The 25,092-nt window shown below is 33.5% G+C and overlaps 1 protein-coding gene across 5 annotated transcripts in view; it reads right to left on the bottom strand.

Annotated features, from left to right (window-relative positions):
• The window catches only part of NOVA1 (NOVA alternative splicing regulator 1), a 163,396-nt gene that overhangs the window by 20,955 nt on the left and 117,349 nt on the right, over positions 1 to 25,092 (bottom strand). For 3 of the 5 annotated variants that reach the window (XM_066342511.1, XM_066342509.1, XM_066342507.1), the window contains exon 4: positions 14,926 to 14,997. The exons of the other annotated variants lie outside the window; for them this stretch is intronic. In XM_066342511.1, the coding sequence (XP_066198608.1) occupies positions 14,926 to 14,997 (72 nt within the window). The remainder of the gene's footprint in view (positions 1 to 14,925; positions 14,998 to 25,092) is intronic. 5 annotated transcript variants of the gene reach the window in all.

Below are 25,092 nucleotides of genomic sequence, written 5' to 3' on the forward strand. Positions count from 1 at the left end.
GTAAAATAAAGAAGTACTGCAGAAACCGGCAAAGAAATTTTTTAAATGACCTATTTTAAAGAGAATACTCAGTCTGCTCAGTGGAGAAGAGACTTTGGAGACAAGGATAGAAGGCAGGAATACCTATATAGAGGCTATTGCAATAATTCATACTTTGACTACGGAAACAGTAGATGTAATAAGATGTGGTTAAAATTTTACATTATCTATCTATCTATCTATCCATCTATCTATCTATCTATCATCTACCTGCCTACCTACCTACCTACCTACCTATCTACCTACCTATCTAAAATCTCTCTTTCTATCTCCAGTGGTCGGCAAACTCATTAGTCAACAGAGCCAAATATCAACAGCACAACAATTGAAATTTCTTTAGAGAGCCAAATTTTTTAAACTTAAACTATATAGGTAGGTACATGTTATTAACTGAATTAGGGTACATGGTATTTTGTGAAGAGCCACACTCAAAGGGCCAAAGAGCCGCATGTGGCTCGCAAACCACGGTTTGCCGACCATTGATCTATACATACATGCATACGCACACACACAGTAAATTTGAGGTGCTAAACAGAGATAATATGGATATAAGATTTTTGATATGAATAAGTGGATGTACAAAGTTACCTCAACAGAAATGGTAAAGGCTTTAGGTGTCGTAGTTTGGGAGTACTTTTGGACTTGTTGAATTTAAAATGTCCATTTAGATATACAAGTGAAATATGAAGGAACAAATTGAATATAGTCTGTAGTTTCCCTGCAAGATCTGGATTAGAGATGCAGCCACATTACTGGGGCCTGAATCTATACAATTTTAGGGGACATCTTTGGAAAATATATCCACAATTATGGACACAAACTTAGATGCACTGGTTCTTGTAATAAACCAGGGCAGATGAAGAATATTATGGCTTAGGCTCTATTAGTGCACCTGCCTCTCACTGGAGACATACATTTTGCCGATTTTAGCACATAACACTATGGTGTTAGGTGAAAAGTATAAACACAGAAGAAATGTCAAGTATTAAAGCCTGGAGCACTCCAACATTAAGTGAGATGAGGGGATGAACTAGCAAAGGATTCTGAGATGAAATGCATGGCATAATGCAGGGGGGAAACCAAGAGTGTATAGTATCTTGGAAGTCAAATAAAGAAAGTATACCAAGGAAGTACAAGTGATAAATTATGACAAATCTTGTTGGTAGGTCAATTAACATGTGGATTGAGAATAAACCACTGGAACTAGCAACATGGTCATCACTGATGTCCTTAGAAAAACTATTTGGTTCAATGGTGAAGGTAAAAACCTGAGTGAAGGGGAGTTAAAAAAAATGGGAAGACAGAAATCAAAACACAGAGTTTAGAAGAAATACTTTTGTGAGTTTTACTACAAAGGAGTACAAAAATTAGGGAATTAGCTGGCAGGGGAAATGGAATTAAAAGTTTTGCCTTTAATTATAGGAAGACAAGATGGCGATGGAGTAGGCGGACGTACCAACTCCCACCTCCCAGAACCAAAGTGGATTACAAACTAATTTTAAGAACCATCATCTTGAAGGGGATTATTTTTTTGAGTTCGTTTTCTAATATTTCATTGTTGGCATAGAGAAAGGCTATGGACTTCTGTATGTTAATTTTGTATCCTGCGACCTTACTGTATTTAAACATAACAAAGAATGTAAAGGACCTATATAATGAAAATTACAAAGCATTGTTAAGGGAAATCGAAAAAGATACAATGAGATGGAAAAATATTCCTTGCTCTTGGATAGGAAGAATAAATATAATCAAAATGGCCATATTACCCAAAGCAATATACAAATTTAATGCAATTCCCATCAAAATTCCTATGAGATTTTTTAAAGAAATGGAACAAAAAATCATCAGATTTATATGGAACTATAAAAAACCCCGAATAGCCAAAACAATCCTAAGGAAAAAGAATGAAGCTGGGGGCATTACAATACCTGACTTTAAACTATATTATAGGGCCACAATAATCAAAACAGCATGGTATTGGCAGAAAAATAGACACTCAGACCAATGGAACAGAATAGAAAGCCCAGAAATAAAACCACATATATATGGTCAAATAATCTTTGATAAAGGGGCCAACAACACACAATGGAGAAAAGAAAGCCTCTTCAACAAATGGTGTTGGGAAAACTGGAAAGCCACATGCAAAAGAATGAAACTCGACTACAGCCTGTCCCCGTGTACTAAAATTAATTCAAAATGGATCAAAGACCTAAATATAAGACCTGAAACAATAAAGTACATAGAAGAAGACATAGGTACTAAACTCATGGACCTAGGTTTTAAAGAACATTTTATGAACTTGACTCCAATGGCAAGAGAAGTGAAGGCAAAGATAAATGAATGGGACTACATCAGAATAAAAAGTTTTTGCTCAGCAAGAGAAACTGATATAAAAATAAACAGACAGCCAACTAAATGGGAAATGATATTTTCAAACAACAGCTCAGATAAGGGCCTAATTTCCAAAATTTACAAAGAACTCATAAAACTCAACAACAAACAAACAAACAATCCAATAAAAAAATGGGAAGAAGACATGAATAGACACTTCTCCCAGGAAGAGATACAAATGGCCAACAGATATATGAAAAAATGCTCAGCTTCATTAGTTATTAGGGAAATGCAAATCAAAACTACAATGAGATACCACCTCACACCTGTTAGATTAGCTATGATCAACAAGACGGGTAATAGCAAATGTTGGAGAGGCTGTGGAGAAAAAGGAACCCTCATTCACTGTTGGTGGGACTGTAAGGTAGTACAACCATTATGGAGGAAAGTATGGTGGTTCCTCAAAAAACTGCAAATAGAACTACCTTATGACCCAGCAATCCCTCTACTGGGTATATACCCCCAAAACTCAGAAACATTGATACGTGAAGACACATGTAGCCCCATGTTCATTGCAGCACTGTTCACAGTGGCCAAGACATGGAAACAACCAAAAAGCCCTTCAATAGAAGACTGGATAAAGAAGATGTGGCACATATACACTATGGAATACTACTCAGCCATAAGAAACGATGACATCAGATCATTTACAGCAAAATGGTGGGATCTTGATAACATTATAAGGAGTGAAATAAGTAAATCAGAAAAAAACAAGAACTACATGATTCCATACATTGGTGGAACATAAAAATGAGACTAAGAGACATGGACAAGAGTGTGGTGGTTACCAGGGGTGGGGGGAGGGAGGACAGGGGGAGAGTTAGGGGGAGGGGGAGGGGCACAGAGAACTAGATAGAGGGTGGCGAAGGACAATCTGACTTTGGGCGAGGGGTATGCAACATAATTTAATGACAAAATAACCTAGACATGTTTTCTTTGAATATATGTACCCTGATTTATTAATGTCATCCCATTACCATTAATAAAAATTTATTTAAAAAAAAAAAAAAAAAGAATGAAAATAAAGTTAAAAATAGGGAAAAAAAAATAAATAAATAAAATAAATTTAATTTTCTAAATAAAAAAAAAAAAAAAAAAAAAAAAAAAAAGAACCATCATCTGGAAAAACCAACTTTGGACTAAACCAGCAGTTTAGTAAATAAAATATGCATTTTCCGATGACTTTAGGCGACCCCTGTGTTTTGGTCATTTGACCTCTGCTGGGGTCGCGACCCACAGGTTGAAAACCGTTGGACTAAACTAAGAGGACTCTTCAACCAAGAAACACTGAAGAAGCCACACTGAGACTGGTAGGAAAAGTGGAAACGCGGAGCGGGCTGCCCAGCTCCCTGAGCGAACAGCAGCCAGGAGAGACTCGCGTGGCGGGAAGTGAGTTTAGCAGAGAGGGGAGGGTCCTGAGTCCCAGGAACAGAGCCCCAGCCTGCAGGCCCAGAGCCTAGAAGAGGTGTATGGACAGTATTTAGCTGGAAACAAGACAGGATACTGTTTGTGAGAAAGAGACTGATTTCTTAGACCCAGGATTCTTCTTAAAGGGACCGCGCAGAAAACCTCTCTCACAACCACTCACCTGGGGGTCCGGGGGGCAGGGAGAGAGGAGAGGAGCGAGTAGCAGGAAGAGAGTGTAATCTAGGAGGCACAGGGAGAAACACTTTGAGAGACAGCTACCCTAACCCCTGGGATGAGTCACTACCCAAATCTGAAGTGAATATTTCCCCTGGAAACAGCAATACCAGAAAAGGGAAGCAGGACACCAGCCAAACAAGCTCTCCCGCAGCACTCAGAGCAGAGTCACTTAGAAGAAGGGAGCTTCTGGGACTACAGTAGTGAGTCTTAGGGTCTGAGCTGTAGCGCCCCCACCCACACAGCTGAGGGATCGCCTGACGGTGGACGGTGGCTGGACGCGGTAGCGCGGTTTAGTCGGCAAGGGCAGAAGCCGACTGGCCACCACTGAGGCCCAGGTGTGAGCTTAGTCTTGCCGGGCTGGGACAGAGGAGACATGGAAAAGTGGTCAAGCCCAGCTTCAGGCTGCCTGCAATCCAACCTGCGTGGAGAGGGCAGGAGCCCAGGAAGGAGCGGAGACTCGCCCTTAAGCAAGGGCACAGGAGCACAGCCTTGCCTGCCTGCAGAACCAAGGCTTGTGCCTGACTTGGGAGCTGGCTCCTCCCACAGGGGTGGAGTCAAAAGCCCAGAACAGGCAGAGTCCCACTACTGAGCATGGGCACGCAGTCCTGCCTGGCCTGTGGAGCCAAGGCTTGCAGCCATCACATGAGTAGGCTCCTCCTGCAGGGGCAGGGCAAAAGCCCGGAATCAGGCAGAGACTGGCAGCTGAGCAAAGGTGCTCACCCCTGCACTCAGGGCCGAGCATAAAGACACCTGTGGGGGCGGGGCGAAGGCCAAGGCCACCAAGCTTGTACAGCTGAGCACGTGATCACAGCCACTCCCATGAAGGAGAGGAGAAAACCACAGCAACAGCCCCAGTGGGCAGGCAGAAGCAACGCCCATACCCGAACACCCTAGGCAGCAACAGTAGAGGGGTAGCAGGCCTACAGACAGACCACACCTAAGGAACACAGAGGCCACACCCAGTGGACACAAGTGGCCAAAACCTTCTTTTACACAGACAAAATAAAAAGGCAGAGAAATGCAACACAAATGAATCAAGAGAAATCCCTAGAAAAGGACCTGAATGACTCAGATATAACCAAATTACCAGATGCAGAGTTTAAAATAATGGTTGTTAGGATGCTCAAAGATCTTAGAACAACAATAGATGGTTGTTACGAACACCTAAATATAGAGATAGCAAACATAAAAAAGGACATTAAAATAATAAAAAAGAATCAGACAGAAATGACAAATACAATATCAGAAATGAACAACATAATGGAAGGAATTAAAAGCAGAATGGATGAATCTGAGAATCGAATCAGCAAGTTAGAGGACAAGATAAATGAAGGCATGGAAGCAGAGCAGAAAAAAGAAGAGACACAAAAAGTCCGAGGAAACTCTAAGAGAGCTCTGTAACAACATGAAGAGAAATAATATCCGCATCATAGGGGCTCCTGAAGAAGAAGGGAAAGAACAAGAGATAGAGACTTTGTTCAAACATATCATAGCTGCAAACTTCCCTCAATTAAGGCAGGAAAACGACTCACAAGTTCAAGAAGCACAGCGAACTCCATTAAAGAGAAACCCAAAGAAATCTACACCAAGACACATCATAATTAAAATACCAAAGCTAAGTGATAAAGAGAAAATATTTAAAGCTGCTAGAGAAAAAAAGACTGTCACCTACAAAGGAGCCCCCATAAGGATGACCTCCAACTTCTCAACAGAAACACTTAAGGCCAGAAGGGAATGGCAAGAAATATTCAAAGTAATGCAGAACAAGAGCCTACAACCAAGACTACTTTATCCAGCAAGGTTATCATTTAAAATTGAAGGAGAAATGAAAAGCTTTACAGACAAAAAAAAAAAAAAAACTCAAGGAATTCACTACAACCAAACCAATGCTGCAAGAAATGCTAAGGGGCCTGTTGTAAACTCATCAAAGGAGAAAAAATATATAGCAAAAGAGGAATACAGTTTTAAAGAATAAAATGGCAATAAACATCTACATATCAAAAATAACCTTAAAAGTAAATGGTTTAAATGATCTGATCAAAAGACATAGGGTAGCTGTGTGGATAAGAAAACAGAACCCATACATATGCTGTCTACAAGAGACACACACCTTTAAACAAAAGATGCACATAGACTGAAGATAAAAGGATGAAAAAAAATATTTCACACAAATGGAAATGAAAAAAAAGCTGGGGTAGCAATACTTATATCAGACAAAATGTACTTTAAAACAAAGGCTATAATAAGAGATAAAGCAGGTCACTACATAATGATAAAGGGAGCAATCCAACAGGAAGATATAACTGTTATAAATATCTATGCACCTAATATAGGAGCACCTAAATATATATATATAAAGAAGACTTTGATGGATTTAAAGGGCAAGATCAACAGCAATACTATGATATAATAGTAGGGGATTTCAATTCCCACTAACATCACTAGATAGATTCTCAAGAAAGAAAATTAACAAAGAAACTGCAGACTTAAAAGACATACTACATCAACTGGATTTAATAGATATCTTCAGAACCTTTCACCCTAAAGCAGCAGAATATACATTCTTTTCAAGTGCTCATGGTACATTCTCTAGGATAGGCCAAATGTTAGGGCACAAAAGCGGTCTCAACAAATTTAAGAAAATTGAAATCATATCAAGCACTTTCTCTGATCACAGTGGCATGAAACTAGAAATCAACCACAACAGAAAAACTGAAAAATACTCAAACACTTTGAAACTAAATAGCATGTAATTAAATAATGAATAGGTTAACAATGAGATCAAAGAAGAAATAAAAAAATTCATAGAAACAAACGATAATGAACATATATCAACTCAAAATTTATGGGACACAGCAAAAGCAGTCGGATAGGGAAGTTCAAAGAATTACAGGCATACCTTAAGAAGCTAAAACAAGCTCAAATAAACAACTTGACCCTGCGTCTAAAAGAACTAGAAAAAGAACAGAAAGTAGAAGGAAGGAAATAATAAAGATCAGAGCAGAAATAAATGGCATCGAGGCTAAAGAAACAATACAGAGGGTCAATGAAACCAGGGGCTGGTTCTTTGAAAAAGTAAACAAAAATCAATGACTTTTAACCAGACTTACCAAGAAAAAAAGAGAGAGGACTCAAGTAAATAAAATTAGAAATGAGAGTGGAGAAATCACAACTGACACAATAGAAATACAAGATATTGTAAGAAAATACTTTGAAGAACGGTACGCCAAAAAACTACACAACCTAGATTCAAGGACAAATTCCTTGAAACATATAATCTTCCAAAAATTAATCTGGAAAAATCAGAAAACCTAAATAGACCAATTATAACAAATGAAATTGAAATAGTTATAAAAAAACTACCAACAAAGAAGAGTCCTGACCCTGATGGCTTCACAAGTGAATTCTACCAAATATTCAAAGAAGAACTAACTCCTATCCTTCTCAAGCTATTTCAAAAAATTCAAGAGGAAGGAAGACTTCAAAGGTCCTTTTATGGGGCGAGTATAATTTTGATTCCAAAACCAGGCAAAGACAACACAAAGAAAGAAAATTATAAGCCAATATCCCTGATGAATATAGATGCTAAAATCCTCAACAAAATATTAGCAAACTAGATCCAGCAATACATGAAAAAAATCATACACCATGATCAACTGGGATTTATTCTGGGGAGGCAAGGCTCGTACAATATTCGCATATCAATCTATGTGATTCATCACATAAACATAAAGACGGAGAAAAACCACATGATAATTTCAATAGATGCAGTAAAAGCATTTGATAAAATCCAGCACCCATTCATGATCAAAACTCTAAGCAAAGTGGGAATACAGGGAACATACCTCAACATGATAAAGTCCATCTATGACAAACCAACAGCCAATATCATACTCAATGGGCATAAATTAAAATCAATCTCCTTAAAATCAGGAATAATGCAGGGGTGCCCCCTTTCACCACTCCTATTCAACATAGTTTTGGAAGTCCTAGCCACAGCAATCAGACAAGAAAATGAAATAAAAGGCATCCAAATTGGAAAAGAAGTAAAACTATCATTATTTGCAGATGATATGATATTGTATATAGAAAACCCTAAAGTCTCAGTAAGAAAACTACTGGACCTGATAAATGAATTCAGCAAGGTGGCAGGATATAAAATGAATACTCAGAAATCAGAGGCATTTTTATACACTAACAATGAGCTGTCAGAAAGAGAAATTAAGGAAGCAATCCCCTTCAGTATTGCAACCAAAAAAATAAAGTACCTAGGAATAAATTTAACCAGGGAGATTAAAGACTTGTACTCGGAAAATTATAAAACATTGATAAAAAATTCAGGGAAGATACAAACAAGTAGAAGCATATACGATGCTCATGGTTAAGAAGAATAAACATCATTAAAATGTCTATATTACCCAAAACAATTTATAAATTCAATGCAATACCAATTAAAATACCAATGACTTATGTCAAAGATATAGAACACATATTCCAAAAATTTATATGGAATCAAAAGAGAACATGAATAGCTTCAGCAATCTTGAAAAGGAAGAATAAAGTGGGAAGTATCACACTTCCTGATATCAAGTTATACTACAAGGCCATTGTACTCAAAACAGTCTGGTACTGGCATAAGAACAGGCATATCGATCAATGGAACAGAACAGAGAACCCAGAAATAAACCCACACTATTATGGACAACTGATATTTGATAAAGGAGGAAAGAGCATACATTGGAGTAAAGACAGCCTCTTCAACAAATGGTGTTGGGAAAATTGGACATCTACCTGCAAAAAAATGAAACTAGACCATCAACTTACACCATTCACAAAAATAAACTCAAAATGGATAAAAGACTTAAATCTAAGCCATAAAACCATAAGTATCTTAGAAGAAAACATTAAGCAGTAAGCTCTCTGACATCTCTCGCAGCAATATATTTGCTGATTTATCTCCACCGTCAAATGAAATAAAAGACAGGATAAGGAAATAGGACTATATCAAACTAAAAAGCTTTTGCACAGCTAAACATAATAAGAACAGAATAAAAAGACAAACTACACAATGGGAGAACATATTCAACAATATGTCTGATAAGGGGTTAATAACCAAAATTTATAAAGAACTTGTAACATTCAATACCAAACAATCCAATCAAAAAATGGGCGAAATAAATGAATAGACACTTCTCCAAAGAGGACATACAGATGGCCAATAGGCATATGAAAAAATGCTCAACATCACTAATCATTAGAGAAATGCAAATTAAAACCACAATGAGATATCATTTCACACCAGTCAGAATGGCGCTCATCAACAAAACAACACAGAATAAGTGCTGGCGAAGATGTGGAGAAAAGGGAACCCTCTTGCACTGCTGTTGGGAATGCAGACTGGTACAGCCACTGTGGAAAACAGTATGGAGATTCCTCAAAAAATTAAAAATAGAACTGCCTTTTGACCCAGCTATCCCATTTTTAGGAATATACCCCAAGAACACCATAGCTCTGTTTGAAAAGAAGAAATGCACCCCATGTTTATGGCAGCATTGTTCACGGTAGTGAAGACCTGGAAACAGCCCAAGTGTCCGTCAGTGGATGAGTGGATTAAAAAGCTTTGGTATGTATATACTATGGAATACTACTCAGCCATAAGAAATGATGACATCGGATCATTTACAACATGGATGGACCCTGATAATATTATACTGAGCGAAATAAGTAAATTAAAAAAAACTAAGAACTATATAATTCCATACATACGTGGGACATAAAAATGAGACTCAGACATGGACAAGAGTTTGGGGGTTACGGGGTGGGGGGAGGAGAGGGAGGAGGTAGGAGGAGGGAAGGGGCACAAAGAAACCAGTTAGAAGGTGACGGAAGACAATTGGACATTGGATGATGGGAATGCAGCATAATCAAATGTCAAAGTAACTTAGAGATGTTTTCTCTGAACATATGTACCCTGATTTATCAATGTCACCCCATTAAAATTAATTTAAAAAAAAGTTTTGCCTTTTAAGACAGGGGAAAAAAAGATATATGTATGCTAATAAAAATAATCCCATTGAGCAAAACAAAACAAAACGAACAAAAAACTTCACAGATAAAGGATATAAGAGGTAGAACTTCTAGGACAAGGTATAATGTACAACAAAAACTACTTGGTTTTAGAAAGGAGCAGGAAAGTTTTCCAATGATAATTGATGAGAAGGTGGAATATGTGTGTATAAATGCTGGCTGATTAAATATATTTGCTGGTGTGAGTTTCTGAAAGGATTTTTTTGATTGCTTCATTCTTCTTAATGAAGTAGATAATTAAGATCATCAGCTGTGATTGAGGAAAGAGCAAGAAATAATGGGGATTGTGGTAGGGACAATTCTTGGATACATCCTTGGTGTTATACCTTGCTTGACCCCCCGCCCCCTGCCTTTGAGTATAGGTGTCCATTGACTTGATTCTAAACCACAAAATACAGCCAAGGGACAGAATGTCACTACTATGATTTGATTATTCTGTATGGTAAAGGAAGTGAGAAGTCAGTCACTCCTGCAATCAGGTTCAATATATAACACCCTATCTTGCCAGCACACAGTGAAAAGTCTCCTGCTAGCTTTGCTAGAAGCAAACAGCCAAGTTGTCAAGTGCTGTAGAAAGGGTCACAGGGCAGAAAACTTGGGCAGCCTCCGGAGTCTGAGGGTTGCCTCTTGCTGACCAACAGGAAGAAGTTAGGCCCTCAGTCATACAGCTGCAATGAACTAAATGCTGCCATCAACCTGGATGAATTTAAAAGGGGACTGTCTCTAGTCAAGCTTCTAGAGAAAGCACTGCAGCCAAACCTTTGATAAGTTTAGTGAGACCATGAGCAGTGGACCCAGCTAAATGGTGCCCATAGAAACTATGAGATGATAAGCATGTGCTGTTTGATCCACTAAGTTTGTGGTAATTTGTTACAGAGTAACACAAAACTAATACAGAGATTGAAAGAAGATAATGAGAGTAAAGAAGTGAATGGGCTAATAATTATCTGACAACATTAAGGGCCGATTTGAGATCTGTGGCCATGAATTTAAAGTAAGACCATGAGTTCTATTTGTGGTTTTCTATTACTATAGCAAAGGTGCTATATATGAGTTAACTATTTTTCCTTTGTTCTTATATATTTTGATATGTAATTTCAAATTTATCAGTACATAAATAAATGAATGTCCAAATAACACATACTTCTGAAATCACTCTTTTATCTTTTCCTGAAATCTGAGAAACAAGCCCAGGAGAGCTAACACTCAGGAAACAAAAATCAAGGCTGACATTTAGTTTTTAGCACCATTGACTGATTAATAAAGCCAGTTTGTTGAATTTTAAAGTGGCTAAAAAATTTAGCATGAACTAAAACTGATTAAATCAAGTGACTTATTTTTTTAAAGTTTAAACACATCACTCAAATAATGTAATTGTCTTTATATTTGCTTCATATTTATAATTGCATCTGTAAAAAATATCAAACTTGCATCTTGCTATATAGACTGTTAGCCTTACTAATATTTTCTTTCTCAAAGGAAAATAATATATTTGATTTATTGATTGTACAATAAGTAACAGTACTATCACTAGAGAAGAAAATAATTTGAGTAGTTTAAGCTATCTTAAAACATATAGACTTTGATTACAGAAATATTTCAGTGTTGAAATAGCAGCAATAATACTTAGGATTTTTCTTTACAGATAGAACAGTTTTTATATACTATATGCTATATCGTTTAGTATTGTAAAGGACAATTTTTTCAGAAAAAATAAAATTAACATAATCTAATGTGGTGATTATTACATTCTAGAAACTATATGTTTTAAGAATAGCTAATGAATTTATTTTTTTTTGCTTCGACCCTATGCTATTATTATTTTAATTTAAAAAACAGAAAAACTGAACTCAATTTACTCAGCAAGTAAGTGGCAGAACAAAGATGTCATCATAGGCAATTTGGCTCCAATCTTAACTTTAGACTCCATTCTATTAGGCTTCTCAGATGATAGTCCTTCCATTTTCAGAGGCTATTACTATAGAGCCACAATTGTGTAGGTATTAGCTGTCAGTCTGATCTGTGGAAATGTAAAATTCAGTATGTATTAAAACATGTAGTCATTTAAAAAATAATGGAAAGGATTTTTAAATATTGAAACTGAAGATAAAACTCTTTGATGTACTTACTGCACTTTTTTTTTTCATTTTAATATTAATAGTCCCTAATTTCTTTTTATCACATTAGTTTGTAACATAGACAAACTACTCTGGAAATGGAACTCAATCATAACTCAGTTTTTAAAAGAACTAACAAAAATGAAAATGACAGTCTGGATGCATTTTATATTGGTTTATAAAAATTCACCTAAAAATTTTTTTTAGCTACTTTTAATAGCAATGGGTATCATGTTAGCTAGAACACATTAAATAATAATTTTTAAATTTTAATGGAATGCTCTGAGTTTATATCATTTCTTCCAGTTATAAAAGAAGAGATAGCCCTGGTCCAGTAGCTTAAATGGTTAGAGTGTCGTCCCCATATGCGAAGATTGCAGGTTTGATCCCTGTTCAGGGTCCATATAAAAACTATCAATAAATGCACAAAGAAGTGAAACAATAAATCAATGTTTCTCTTTCTCAAATCAATCAATAAATACAAATTAAAAAAAACTGGAGATATAGATGCTAAATTGCTAGGTAAGAATAAAGTACTTAAACCACTAATAAAAATTATTTTCTTTTAGGTTTAAAAGTCTCTTTTAATTATGGAGGCAGGGTTTAATATTATCGTATTAGAACCCATTTTTCTAGCCCAATTACCCTTATAGGTCTAAGTCTATACAATAAAGTGATACTGATTTAATTAGGATTATATACCAGAAACAACTGTGACCTATGAACAACAAAAACCATATTACCTTCTACCTTACAACACAAATAGAATCTATTGGGAAATATTGTAGGGAATAAAACTACTAATAACATCAATATGGATGATAAGTATAATTTCTTAAATAAATTTAAGGATTTTGTTTTACTCTTTTATATTTTACCTATAAGTAAGATACATTTAATAAATAGAACTGAGTATAGTGGACAAAGAATTAAATCACAAATGACTTATTATTTTAAATTAGAAAAATACTGGATTGGCAGAGATGGATGTAGTAATATATCTAGAGGATAAAAATATATTAGTAAACTTCAAGATATAATTAGCCCTTTAAATAACTCATTTTATAAAAATTCACATGTTCATACAAAATAAATGAAATATATAAATCTAACTTCAAAGACAAAATTTTTCTTTCTAAATCCAGTATATTTTACTTTTATATAGACAAAAATATTAGTTTTGTTTTTATTGCAGTTGTACTCATTTGTCTTATTTTTGTTTAGAAAAAATAAGAATGAAGTACAAGAGAAATGTCAAAAACATAAAGTCAATTGTTTTCCTAATAATATTCTATATCATCTATTAAAGCTCATATAATAGATAAGGTCTATGAAGTGGAGAAAATATGTATATACTTTTTAAATTTTATGCATCAATAATACACACTTGGCTCTCACTATATATAATACCATTTCCTTCAAAGAGAAGTGCTGGGTTTCAGCACTAGAGATGTGTATTTTTAAACCAAATTACAGGTGATAAAATGTGAGCATTATAAAGTATTTTTCTCTGAGGGACTGCTCCTTCATAAAATAAAAATAAAGTTCCTAACATTCTGTTAGTTTTGTTTCCAGTTATTATTTTAAGATTTTTCCTGAGGTCACAAAAGTATTAGAATCAATAATGAGTAAGATAGTTCTAATAGCTTTATATTAGGTGATACGCAAAAGCCACATTTAATATATTTAGCAAATATAGTTCAAAGGAAATAATTTATTAGCCACCTCTATAAAAAATGTATTTAAAAGATCAGCCTTTATTTAATATTTAAATAATCCCATATGGTCTTATATTAGTAAAATAGTAAAAATATTAAGGAAAATATAATTTCTCACCTAAATGAAGCTCAACTGAGACAATATGAAAATATGTTCAATCACTTTAATAATTTTTCCAACAATTGTGAAGTTAAAGTACAGTATGACTGAATTACATAAAATATTTTAGATGACTTCCTTTAATATGCCAAAATCAACCACATTTTTGTAGAATGATCTACAAATATTTAGTACCAAAACAATCATCAAATCAAATAAAATATATTTCTACTTGCAGTTTGCCTCTCCAGCAAAGAAAATGCTAGTATTAAATTCTAAGAAAAATATCATTTCCTGAATTGTTAAACAGCATTAATATTATCACAAATACCAATTTTCAGTTACTTTTAGATTGCTTCAAATGCTTTTTATCCAAAGTTTAGAATTGTTTATATAGCAAGGAATGTCTGAAATAAAAGGCAAATAAAAATGCATTCACTTTTAAAGATATACCTTTGCTCAATAAGTCATATTTAAACATTTTTTTACATATATAATATTCTTAAATTATTACCAAGAATCCTGGGAAGAAACAAGGGAGAGCATAAATACCAACTCAATAAATAACCCTCAGAACTCCATAAAATCATCATTTTAAGGGGAGAATCCAAAATTCTAGTAGTCTACCACCTGAATATATTTTTTATCTAAAGCTGAAAATGCATATAAAATTTCAGAAATAATTGATATTTCTCAGGTTATTTGGAATCTGATCATGGTACACACATGTGAATGAACGATACATCCTTAACCCACCATTATCCTTTTCCCCAGTGTGCAGTTAATTATCCGTGAAAAGTATGGTGTAGATGACAGGATGATACTGTACCTGATTAGCTCTGGAGGTGGTCATGGGATCAGATGGAGAGGACTTGGTGGTAGTTGGGGAAGATGGCAATGTCTGGGAACAAAGCAGTTCAGGAGCAAATCAACCTTTATAAGCCTTAAACTGATTTTTTAAATAAAACAAAATAAAATAAAATGTAATATAACGAGAACAAAATCCTATGGACAAATTTTTCTCCTATTCATTCAAATTTAATGGAATATAAGATTAATTAAATAACTAATGCATGTAAATATGCATGCATAATAAGCATGTAAAAATAAATTCATGACTTGAAATCATGATGGTGACTGATAAAAATTCACATGAGTATTAAAGGTATCCTGACCATATTCATGAATAGTAGTCTCTTTTCTTTCCCTTTATTTTCTTGGGGGAAAAGAGATGTCAAACAAAAATTCAAGAAATTCAATGAGTAAAACTGAAAGAGTCATTTTGCTATCAATGAATACAGTCGGGGATTGGAAGAAGTGGTGAAATGAAGTTTACTTTGGCATAAAAGTATCCACCTACTTAATATGTTGAACATCACCAACAAGTTGATTCCACATGAATTTAGGGATCCATATTTAAAAGCAATTAAATTTGCAGTTCTGAGTTCTTAATATCACCTTATCTTCTAAAATATTAATTTTTAATAAATTTAGAGCCCGTCTGAAAATGTAAACATTAACTTCATATTAATAAACAAGTAACTAATAGCATTTTAACAAATTGCCACAATATTTTAATAACTTATGCTAAACCTAAAAATTTAATATAGATGAAGGGTTTAATATATTGTAGTCATCATCAGCCTGTGTTGAAAATAAGCACAACAATGTTAGGAATCATGTTTACTTCACTTCTAAACACATATGCGTACTACACATTAAATACATTTTATGAGATCATAGTAGAATTGTTGAATAATTCATTCAATATTTTAAAATCTCATGTCTGAAATGGAGTAGTGTCTAAAAGAATAACCTTAAAGTGTAAAATGTAATATTTTCTTTTTAAAAAAGTTATTTTCACTGAGCAAATAGCATTGCTTAAGTAGTACCCTCAATAGATAATACTTTTTAATTGGTAAAACAGGTGATTTTATAGTATAGACACAATTCTATACAAACATTGTTTTATATTAATATATAACCATCAAAATTACTCAGATATGAGCAAAAGCATAACTTTAAAGGTTCAGCAATTTCAGGAAAAGTAGATAAAATTACTTGATATAGTCATATTCATGCATTTAAATTTGAAAGTTCTAATTCAGGTAGAATAAAGCAGTTAAGAATAAAGAAAATATAAGAAATTCATAGGCTCTGGCTTAACTCACTATTCTTCAAAAACAAAGTAAGATTGCTTCTAACATCAGACCATGCTTTAAATAGTCCAGTCCTCAAGGGATTCCTAGTTCTTTCTAAGTTAAAACCTCAAATACTTTGAGAAAACTAGCCTTAATGTTGAGTTACACCAAGGTTTTTGTTAAATCATATTTAAAAGGGGGACAGGGGCTACACTCAAAAGTAAAACCTCATAAAAGAAGAAAATATCTTCAAATCCTTTGTTTTCTGATTGTGTTCTTTGTAATAAATTCCTGTTATTTAATTTTCTGTCACTAAAATTTGCCCCTTCCTTGTGATACTATGCTAGCACTTAAGATATTATTAATTTCATGCTACTAGGAATTGAAGAATAAAGATTTTATTTCTCATCTTGGTTACAACTTCTATTGCTGAGAATTCCTCTGAGTAGTTAATATACATTTAAAAATCTGTTCTGTAGTAACCTTATCTAATTATGAGGATGACTACACAGATGTGAAATAAATCTAGAGTCTATTTCTCCCAGTACTTTTGAATCCAAGTTCATTAACCTACAGAAGAACAGGTATGTGTGTTGGGCTCCTCCTCTATTTCTTTCAGGGTAAAATCAACCTGAAGTACCACAGGTTCACTAATGACATCTACCTTGTCCTGGATGTGAATTCTCAACAAGGTCTTAAAATATTACAAAGAATTTTAAAAAGTGAAAAAAGTAGTAATATCAAGTGGCTTAGAATCTTAAGTCACATTAATATTACCTTCTATCAATTTAATCAATACCTTTCTTTCTGCTTGGCACATGTATAAAATATTGGGCACGTATCATTAATAATTGATACAACTGAGATTCACCAACTTTGTCCTTAATTGTAATACTGTTTCCTTCCCACAGAAATAAAAACAATAGTTTTAAACTTCTGGGACAATAATAATGTGTTTAAAATCATTAAAGATTTGGTTATTAAACATAAAAAGTTAAGGCATAATATTCTAAATAAACAGGTAAAAATTATGTAAGTTTGGATTTCAAGGGATAATATGACTGTCACAACATTACAGTAAATTGTCTCTAAATATATTTCCTTGGCTTAAATTCCTAAAATAATGAACATGTCATGAAATACACATGTGATGAGTTTTCTAGCTATTATTCATACAGATACTGTTAAACTCAAAAAAGTCTCTTCCTTTTACAAATTAACTTATAACAATAGATTCCAAAAAGCCTGCATTTCAGTTTATCTTTTAAATACTAGTTGCAAAAACTGTTCTAATAAAAAGGTAATTGTAAATATAGTAAAATAATACATTTAATTTATAAGATTTTATTAATTAATGCAACAGCTTTGATAGGTGTTCTCAACAGAAAAATCCAGAAGAAATATTTTACTATACAATATACATGTACAACATGTTTGTTTCCCTAATATTTTATAAACTAAATGTTTACTCCTACTTACTATTCAGACTTCAAGTTTAGTGGTTTCAAGTTAAAAATCACTTAGTAAACTTTCTAATATACATCATGAAGATGTAACTAAATATATAGAAACAATATGTTAAAATATGTTATAAATATTTACAAAGGACACACTTCTAAAATGTATTTTTTATATTTATCAATTAAGGGCAATAATTTTTTTTAAATTACAAATTTACTTTTCAAATGAAAAAGAATACTTTTGTTTACCTGAATGTACGTGTAAGGACTGTGCATTAAACATTAAAGGCTAAATTACTATTGCAGAAAAATTTGAAGCATCTTATAATTTTAAAATAGTGGATTCTTTGGAGCATAGTTTTTAAAAATTCAAGATTTAACAACAGGCATTTATTAGTTAAGTATAGATAGAACTAGGCTTTTGGGAATAGAACTTAAAAGGTAATTAGAAATTATAAAATATATTTCTGTTAACAAGTGACAGCTTTAGTGGATCAGAGACTATTAGTATAAATAAACTCTATAACAGATAAAGCTTACCTTCAAGCAAATCTACAGTAACAGTTATCAAGAACTTCTGATATTTAGAGGTACATTCAGCACAATGAACAACAAATTTCAGTTGTAATTTGGAATCTACAGTATCACTAGCTAATTGAGTAACATTACTTAAGTACCGTATTTTTCGCTCTATAAGACACACGGACCATAAGACACACCTAGGGCTTTAAAGGAGGAAAATAATAAAAAAAAATATTCTGAACCAAATGGTATGTTAAAATATTTAATAAAGTACTGTATTTTTCTCTCCATAAGACACATGGGCATTTTCCCCTCCACTTTTGGGGGGAAAACAGTGTGTCTTAAGGAGCGAAAAATACGGTAATCACCTTCCCAAACCTGTTTTATGTTCTATTAAATAACTCTATATACTGCACTATAAAAACCAATGGATAAACCTTTGGTTTTTCATCTTGACAAGTATCCTCCTCTTTTTCCAATGTCTGAGCTCTCTGGAATTACTTAGCCCTAATATATAAACTTGTGTTGTCTAATTTCAACAGGTCTTTCACAATATTTTTATTCCACAGCTTATTTTCCCATAATAGCTATTCTATACTTCACATCCTTCTTTCAACCATTCAAGCCCATGTATTTTATCTTCCTTTCAACCGCTATTCTTTATTACTTAAAATAAATTATGATTTCCCAGAAAGAGCTTCTTTATTTACTACAATCGACTTCATCACAACTTTTTCGGTTTTCCAAAGCACCTTTTCCCCATCTTCACATTCTTTTCATTGTAGAAAATATTGTGATCTCCTACTCAGACTCTTCACAGAATAGAATCTTAACACCCTCAGTGGTAGCTTCCCACCACTCCTGAGTCATCTTGTTCCCTTAGTAACCTCATCACCAATTTCTCTGCTTTTTCAAGCTCCTTTTTATTCTTTAACATAAGCCATTCCCTCTTGAGTAGCAGGGGTTTTATGAGCCTCTCCTATCTAACTTGTGCTTTTCTCCTTGTATATCCAAAATTTCAAATCAGCAGTTTCCACTTTTCACATCATTTTTTCTTTTTACCTAACCAAGCCTCTTTAGCTTTAGGAAATAATGACTTTGCTCTTACCATGTGATTGGAATTAACTTTTAAAATCTCCAATACTTTCCTATTTAATAAATAATACTTATGCTCATCTTTTTCTCTTGGTATTTGATCCTTTTTAGCATCTTTCCTAAACTTTCTCTCCTTATTTTCTGACAGGAAAGATTACTCAATTCCTATATATGATTTATAGAGAGCACCTACTAGGAACAAGGTATAGTTTTACTCAGTTAATATAATATTCTTATGAAATAAATTACTATTACTCTCTCCATGTTAAGGTAAAGAGGTGAGATATAAAGAAGCAAAACAACTTGCCCCAGAATACCCAGCTAGTAATTTAAAAGCCGAGACTTGAATCCCGGCAGTTCAGCTCCAGATCCTGGGCATCCGCTATAATGCCTTTCACTTACTTTTTCTGATACTGCTTCTTTAGATCGTTTGCTTGCTTCTTTTTTTCTCTCCCACTATGAAGAAGCAAGTGACATTATCTCTTCTACTGCAATCAAGAGTCTTTATTTTCAGTTTTAGATTCTCACCTATGTTTCTATCAAAGATTACTTCAAGAAAAAAGCATACTATTTGCAATTCAACTTTCCTTAAACAAACAAAAATATCTCAAGTAGGTACTTAAAATTCACTTGTTTGCTTTAAGGTTTTACCATTCTGCTAGATTCAAAGTTATATAGTTGTTTTTTAATTCTTTCTTCACCATTTTGTAACTAAAACAAATCAGTCCCAAAACCTTACAAATTTTACTTTGAAATATCTTTTAACTTTCATACGTTTGTCTCAAGTTTTACAATCAAAAGTGAGATGAAGTGTTCACCATATTGTTCTTAAAATATTGCCTAGTCTCTTAACTTCACCCTGACATGAGACATTCTATTTTAAAGGAAGTTCTTTTCTTAGAGAAGTTTATTCAAGACTTTGAAAAGCATCAGGAGAGAGAAATTTATTGGACTTTGTTTCACCAGCATTACTCAAATGTGGAGAACAAAAAGCCCAGTGTTAAGATAATTAGCAGTTCCACGTCCTTGGGTAAGTCACTCAATTCCTCTAAGTATCAGCGTCCTGAAGTATAACATGGACTCTGTGCCAATCTCATAGGATTTCTGTGAAGATGGATGAGATGTGCGAAAACATGCAAAGTGCACAGCACAGTGACTGGTGCTGCAACAGAATGAGCACCACATACATAGCATTATTATTGATACTTCATTCTTGACCACAAAACTTTTCTGTGTTTGCCTGACATATCCTAGATTTATGAATGTTACATAAAAAATGTTTTAGAAAATATTATCTTACAAACCTTCAAATCTAAAGATCTGCATTGTTGAACACTCAGCTAATCATCACAGTTCTTTTTCTCCTATTAGCTGTATCTACAAGTACCTTAAGATTCCGTCTGGATTTTTAGCACAGGAGAGAAAAAATTGCTGAAGTCCCTCTGTTTTTTATAACCTGCCAGAAAAATCAAAAAGGTTCTTTTGGGAAATATTAGGAAGAATCTGAAGTCTACGGGATGCCCCTCAGTATGACATCCAAGGCTCTCCATTCTCTTGTCCCATTTTACCTATTAAAATTACATTCTCTAAACCCCAACACAAACGTTCCACCTCTGTCATAAGAGTCTCCTTACTATTCAACAGTTACAGTATCTTTCTCCTCAAATCTACATTGCTTCACATGATAAAATGAACTTTTTTCTTTCTTCACTAATTAGGCAATTCCTATACAATCTTCAACATTCAGTTCAAGTCTTCACCTAATTTACAACACTAAATGTCACCAGCCTACATTTTTCTCTGTTTACATTATAGTTTTGGTATATAAATATAGTTTTATGCTTACATAAATTATTTTAAGCATTTATCATCTCTCACAAACTAGTTTTAGAGAACAAGGGCTACAATTTAATATATTTTGCAGTTCACTAAGGCAGCATTTAATAAATTCATGATTGACTAAATAATGAACAAATAAATTATGTGCTATTTGTGCCAATTTTTCACATTGAAAGCAAAATTATTTGGGTTAAATGAGACTTTTGACATCTTAATTTGATTTTTCAAAATATAAAAGATTTCTTTACATGCCTATAACCATTTCTCAATGTAGTATTTCTTAAAAGTATATTTGAGTCAAAAAGGAAAGAAATTGCTGAAAGCTGTAATAGACAAAGCAAATTAATAAATGCTAACTATAATACTGATTTGTGGTTTCTACCATTTTGGGGTGCTCATTATACTAACTCATGTATAAACAAAAACACCCAGAGGAGTATTTGAGGGACTTACAACAAGAGGGAAAGTTTCAATAATCCCATGTGAAAAACAGTATAACGTGTAAAGTTCAAAACATTAAAAGGTGGAAATAAAAAAAAAAAAAAAAAAAAAATATATATATATATATATATATATATATATATATATATATATATATATCAAATAATCTAGGCTAAGAAGAGGTCTAGAAATGAGTTCCGAGCTTCTAGGCAAACAAGGTCCAAATTATTTGAAAATTATTGAATGTCTCAATTTTCTGTGTCCTAAAAATAAGAAATAGCATACTTCATGTAAATTGTTATGTCTAATATTGATTTAGTAGCTCTTGGTGCATATCTGTTTCTTAGTATACTGTCTTGTAAAATAAGCACAATGGTATTATGTACCTCATTATAGTCTCCTGACGGTAAGATTAAAGAACAGAGACTACATAATATTTTGATTATTCAATAAATATTATGATCATTGCGAATATATAAAATATTGGGTTTATCTGTATTAGCAAACAAATACATTTTATATAAAAAAACAAAAACACATTTGAGAATCAGGAATTGAATATTTCACATCTAATATCTGAAGCTGGGTGGGAGGTTGTCATGCTTGATTTCATCATTCCACTACATAAAAGACTTATAAGACCACCTAAAAAACTATTCTGGTCTGAGAATTGGTTCAGTCAATAAGGGAAGGTTTCATTTAGGCAGAATATGGTAGTTCATATAATTTATTTGGTTACCATCTGTATCTAGATTGCATAATTCAGAATAACTATTTTATTAAAAGTCCTTAATATATAGCACTAAACTATAACTTTTAAATCAAGTTTTAATTGTTTAGAACTAACTCTCAGTTCCTACTATATGTAAATTATCTTTATATACAGATTATGTACAAATTATTATTATTTTAGCAAGCAAAACCTTATAACTATCAATCATAAAAACAATGGACACATAATAACAACTATTATGGAAAGCTATAATTTCATATTCAACATTAATTCATCTCTATGCAAAAGTTATTTTCCAGCTTCAGCATTTTTAAAACTCTAATTTTATTGGCCCTGGCCGGTTGGCTCAGCGGTAGAGCGTCGGCCTGGCATGCAGGGGACCCAGGTTCGATTCCTGGCCAGGGCACACAGGAGACGCGCCCATTTGCTTCTCCACCCCCCCCCCCCCTCCTTCCTCTCTGTCTCTCTTCCCCTCCCACAGCCAAGGCTCCATTGGAGCAAAGATGGCCCGGGCACTGGGGATGGCTCCTTGGCCTCTGCCCCAGGTGCTAGAGTGGCTCTGGTCGCGGCAGAGCGACGCCCCGGAGGGGCAGAGCATCGCCCCCTGGTGGGCAGAGCATCGCCCCTGGTGGGCGTGCCGGGTGGATCCCGGTCGGGCGCATGCGGGAGTCTGTCTGACTGTCTCTCCCCGTTTCCAGCTTCAGAAAAATACAAAAAAAAAAAAAAACCTCTAATTTTATTAATTGCACAATCTTTATTAGAAAAATCTAAAAAAAATGTTTCAAAAAAGTTATTTTAAAAATTAACTTTGAGGACTGAAGCCCAAAGTTAAATATAAATGTTACATCATTAGTTAAGAAAAAGACTACCATTCTAAATAAAAAGTTATAATTCTTTGTATTAAAATTAAAGATAAAAACATCATATAAAATATTTTTATCTATTCTAGTAGAAAATAATTTATTCTAGCCATAATTATTTTATACTGAATAACCAGCATAATTTCTTCAGAAATAAAATCATGGTCATTTAAATTTACATTTTTGGAATTCTATTTTGAAAATGATCCAATAAATGTCTTATATTGCTAAAATAGGATGCCTAGAAAATTAGAGAATCTTATAATGAGAGCAACTCTGTTCATCACTAATATCTTAGAAATGTGTTCACTCAGATTTTAAGTAAATTTTTCAATTTTTAATTTACAAAAAAAGTGTTTGTTTTAAATATATTTTCCTACTAAATTTAGTGTACTCTACTGATATATTTTTAACGATATTCTATTTCATACATTATTAATTACATGAAAATATCAAATAAACAATTTTAATTCCATAAATATCTATAAGGCCTACAAGAATGCAAATAAACAAAAGTAAACCAATTTCTATTTTTTTTAACATTTATCTTGAATTTAAATAGTATCAGAAAAAGTCAAATAATAAATCAAACATTTTTAAATTCTGGTTTTCATACTTTGGTACTGAATATATGGTAGCCAATACAGCTCATACTGCCATAGATAAAAGTTTAACAATGATTCAGAGACTATTATTTGATGATGCTAGCTATTTATTATTCTAAAAATAATAAAAATTCATTCATAACATTGTCCTGAACATGCTGCCAATGATATCAAACTTCTCAAACTACATTGTATGTTTTATTTTTTAAAATATTGAGATGTTCATCAAATCCCTAAATGTCTGAACTTCATCACAGAAGTTACAAAAGAAAAGGATGCTAGGCTGGATTAGGGCAGAAAATCAAGCACTACACTTTAGTGCTTCTGTAAATTATTAGCCCCAGGTGATTTTAATCCAGAAGTCTTTAAATAAACTCATATATTTAAAATCTAGATAGAGTCATGGAATCACTTTCAAAGTATTAGTCTGAAAAATATTCTTTGATCCTGGCCGGTTGGCTCAGCAATAGAGCATCAGCCTGACATGTGGAAGTCTCAGGTTCGATTCACGGCCAGGGCACACAGGAAAAGTGCCCATCTGCTTCTCCACCCTTCTCCCTCTCCTTCCTCTGTCTCTCTCTACCTTTCCCGCAGCCAAGGCTACACTGGAGCAAAGTTGGCCTGGGCACTAAGGACGGCTCCATGGCCTTAGCCTCAGGTGCTAGAATGACTCCAGTGGCAATAGAGCAACGCCCCAGATGGGCAGAGCATCGCCCCCTGTTGGGCATGTCAGGTGGATCCTGGTCAGACGTATGCGGGAGTCTGTCTGACTGCCTCCCCGCTTCTAACTTTGGAAAAATACAAATATATATATATATATTTGTATTTACCTAGTATAGATTCTAAAACTATAAAACTATAAATGGCTGTTAAGAATAAAAGTCTATTAATATCTGGAGCTTTAAAATATTTACATTCTAATATGTATAGATTTAAAGATATGTTATTAAAAAATAGTGAAGAGTATACAAATCAAATTGAACCATTTTGACTTTAACAAACAATATAAAATAAATAATTTCATGTAGAATAACAATAACCTATTCATAATTTAAACCTGCAAGGATTTCTTTAAATGGAAATTAAGAGAAAATAGAATATTAACCTATAATTTGAAAATATATTATCTAATTGATAACTTCTACATTTGTATGTGATAATCAGCATATTTACTTAATTGGTAAAATTATAATAGATTCATAACACTTTTTAGTATAATATTTTCAATTCAGAAACATGAAATTAATAAAATTATGAGCTATACTTCAAATTTATTACAGTAAACATAAATAATCTATAA

Source organism: Saccopteryx leptura, chromosome 6, assembly GCF_036850995.1.
Source record: "Saccopteryx leptura isolate mSacLep1 chromosome 6, mSacLep1_pri_phased_curated, whole genome shotgun sequence".
Lineage (NCBI taxonomy): Eukaryota > Metazoa > Chordata > Mammalia > Chiroptera > Emballonuridae > Saccopteryx > Saccopteryx leptura.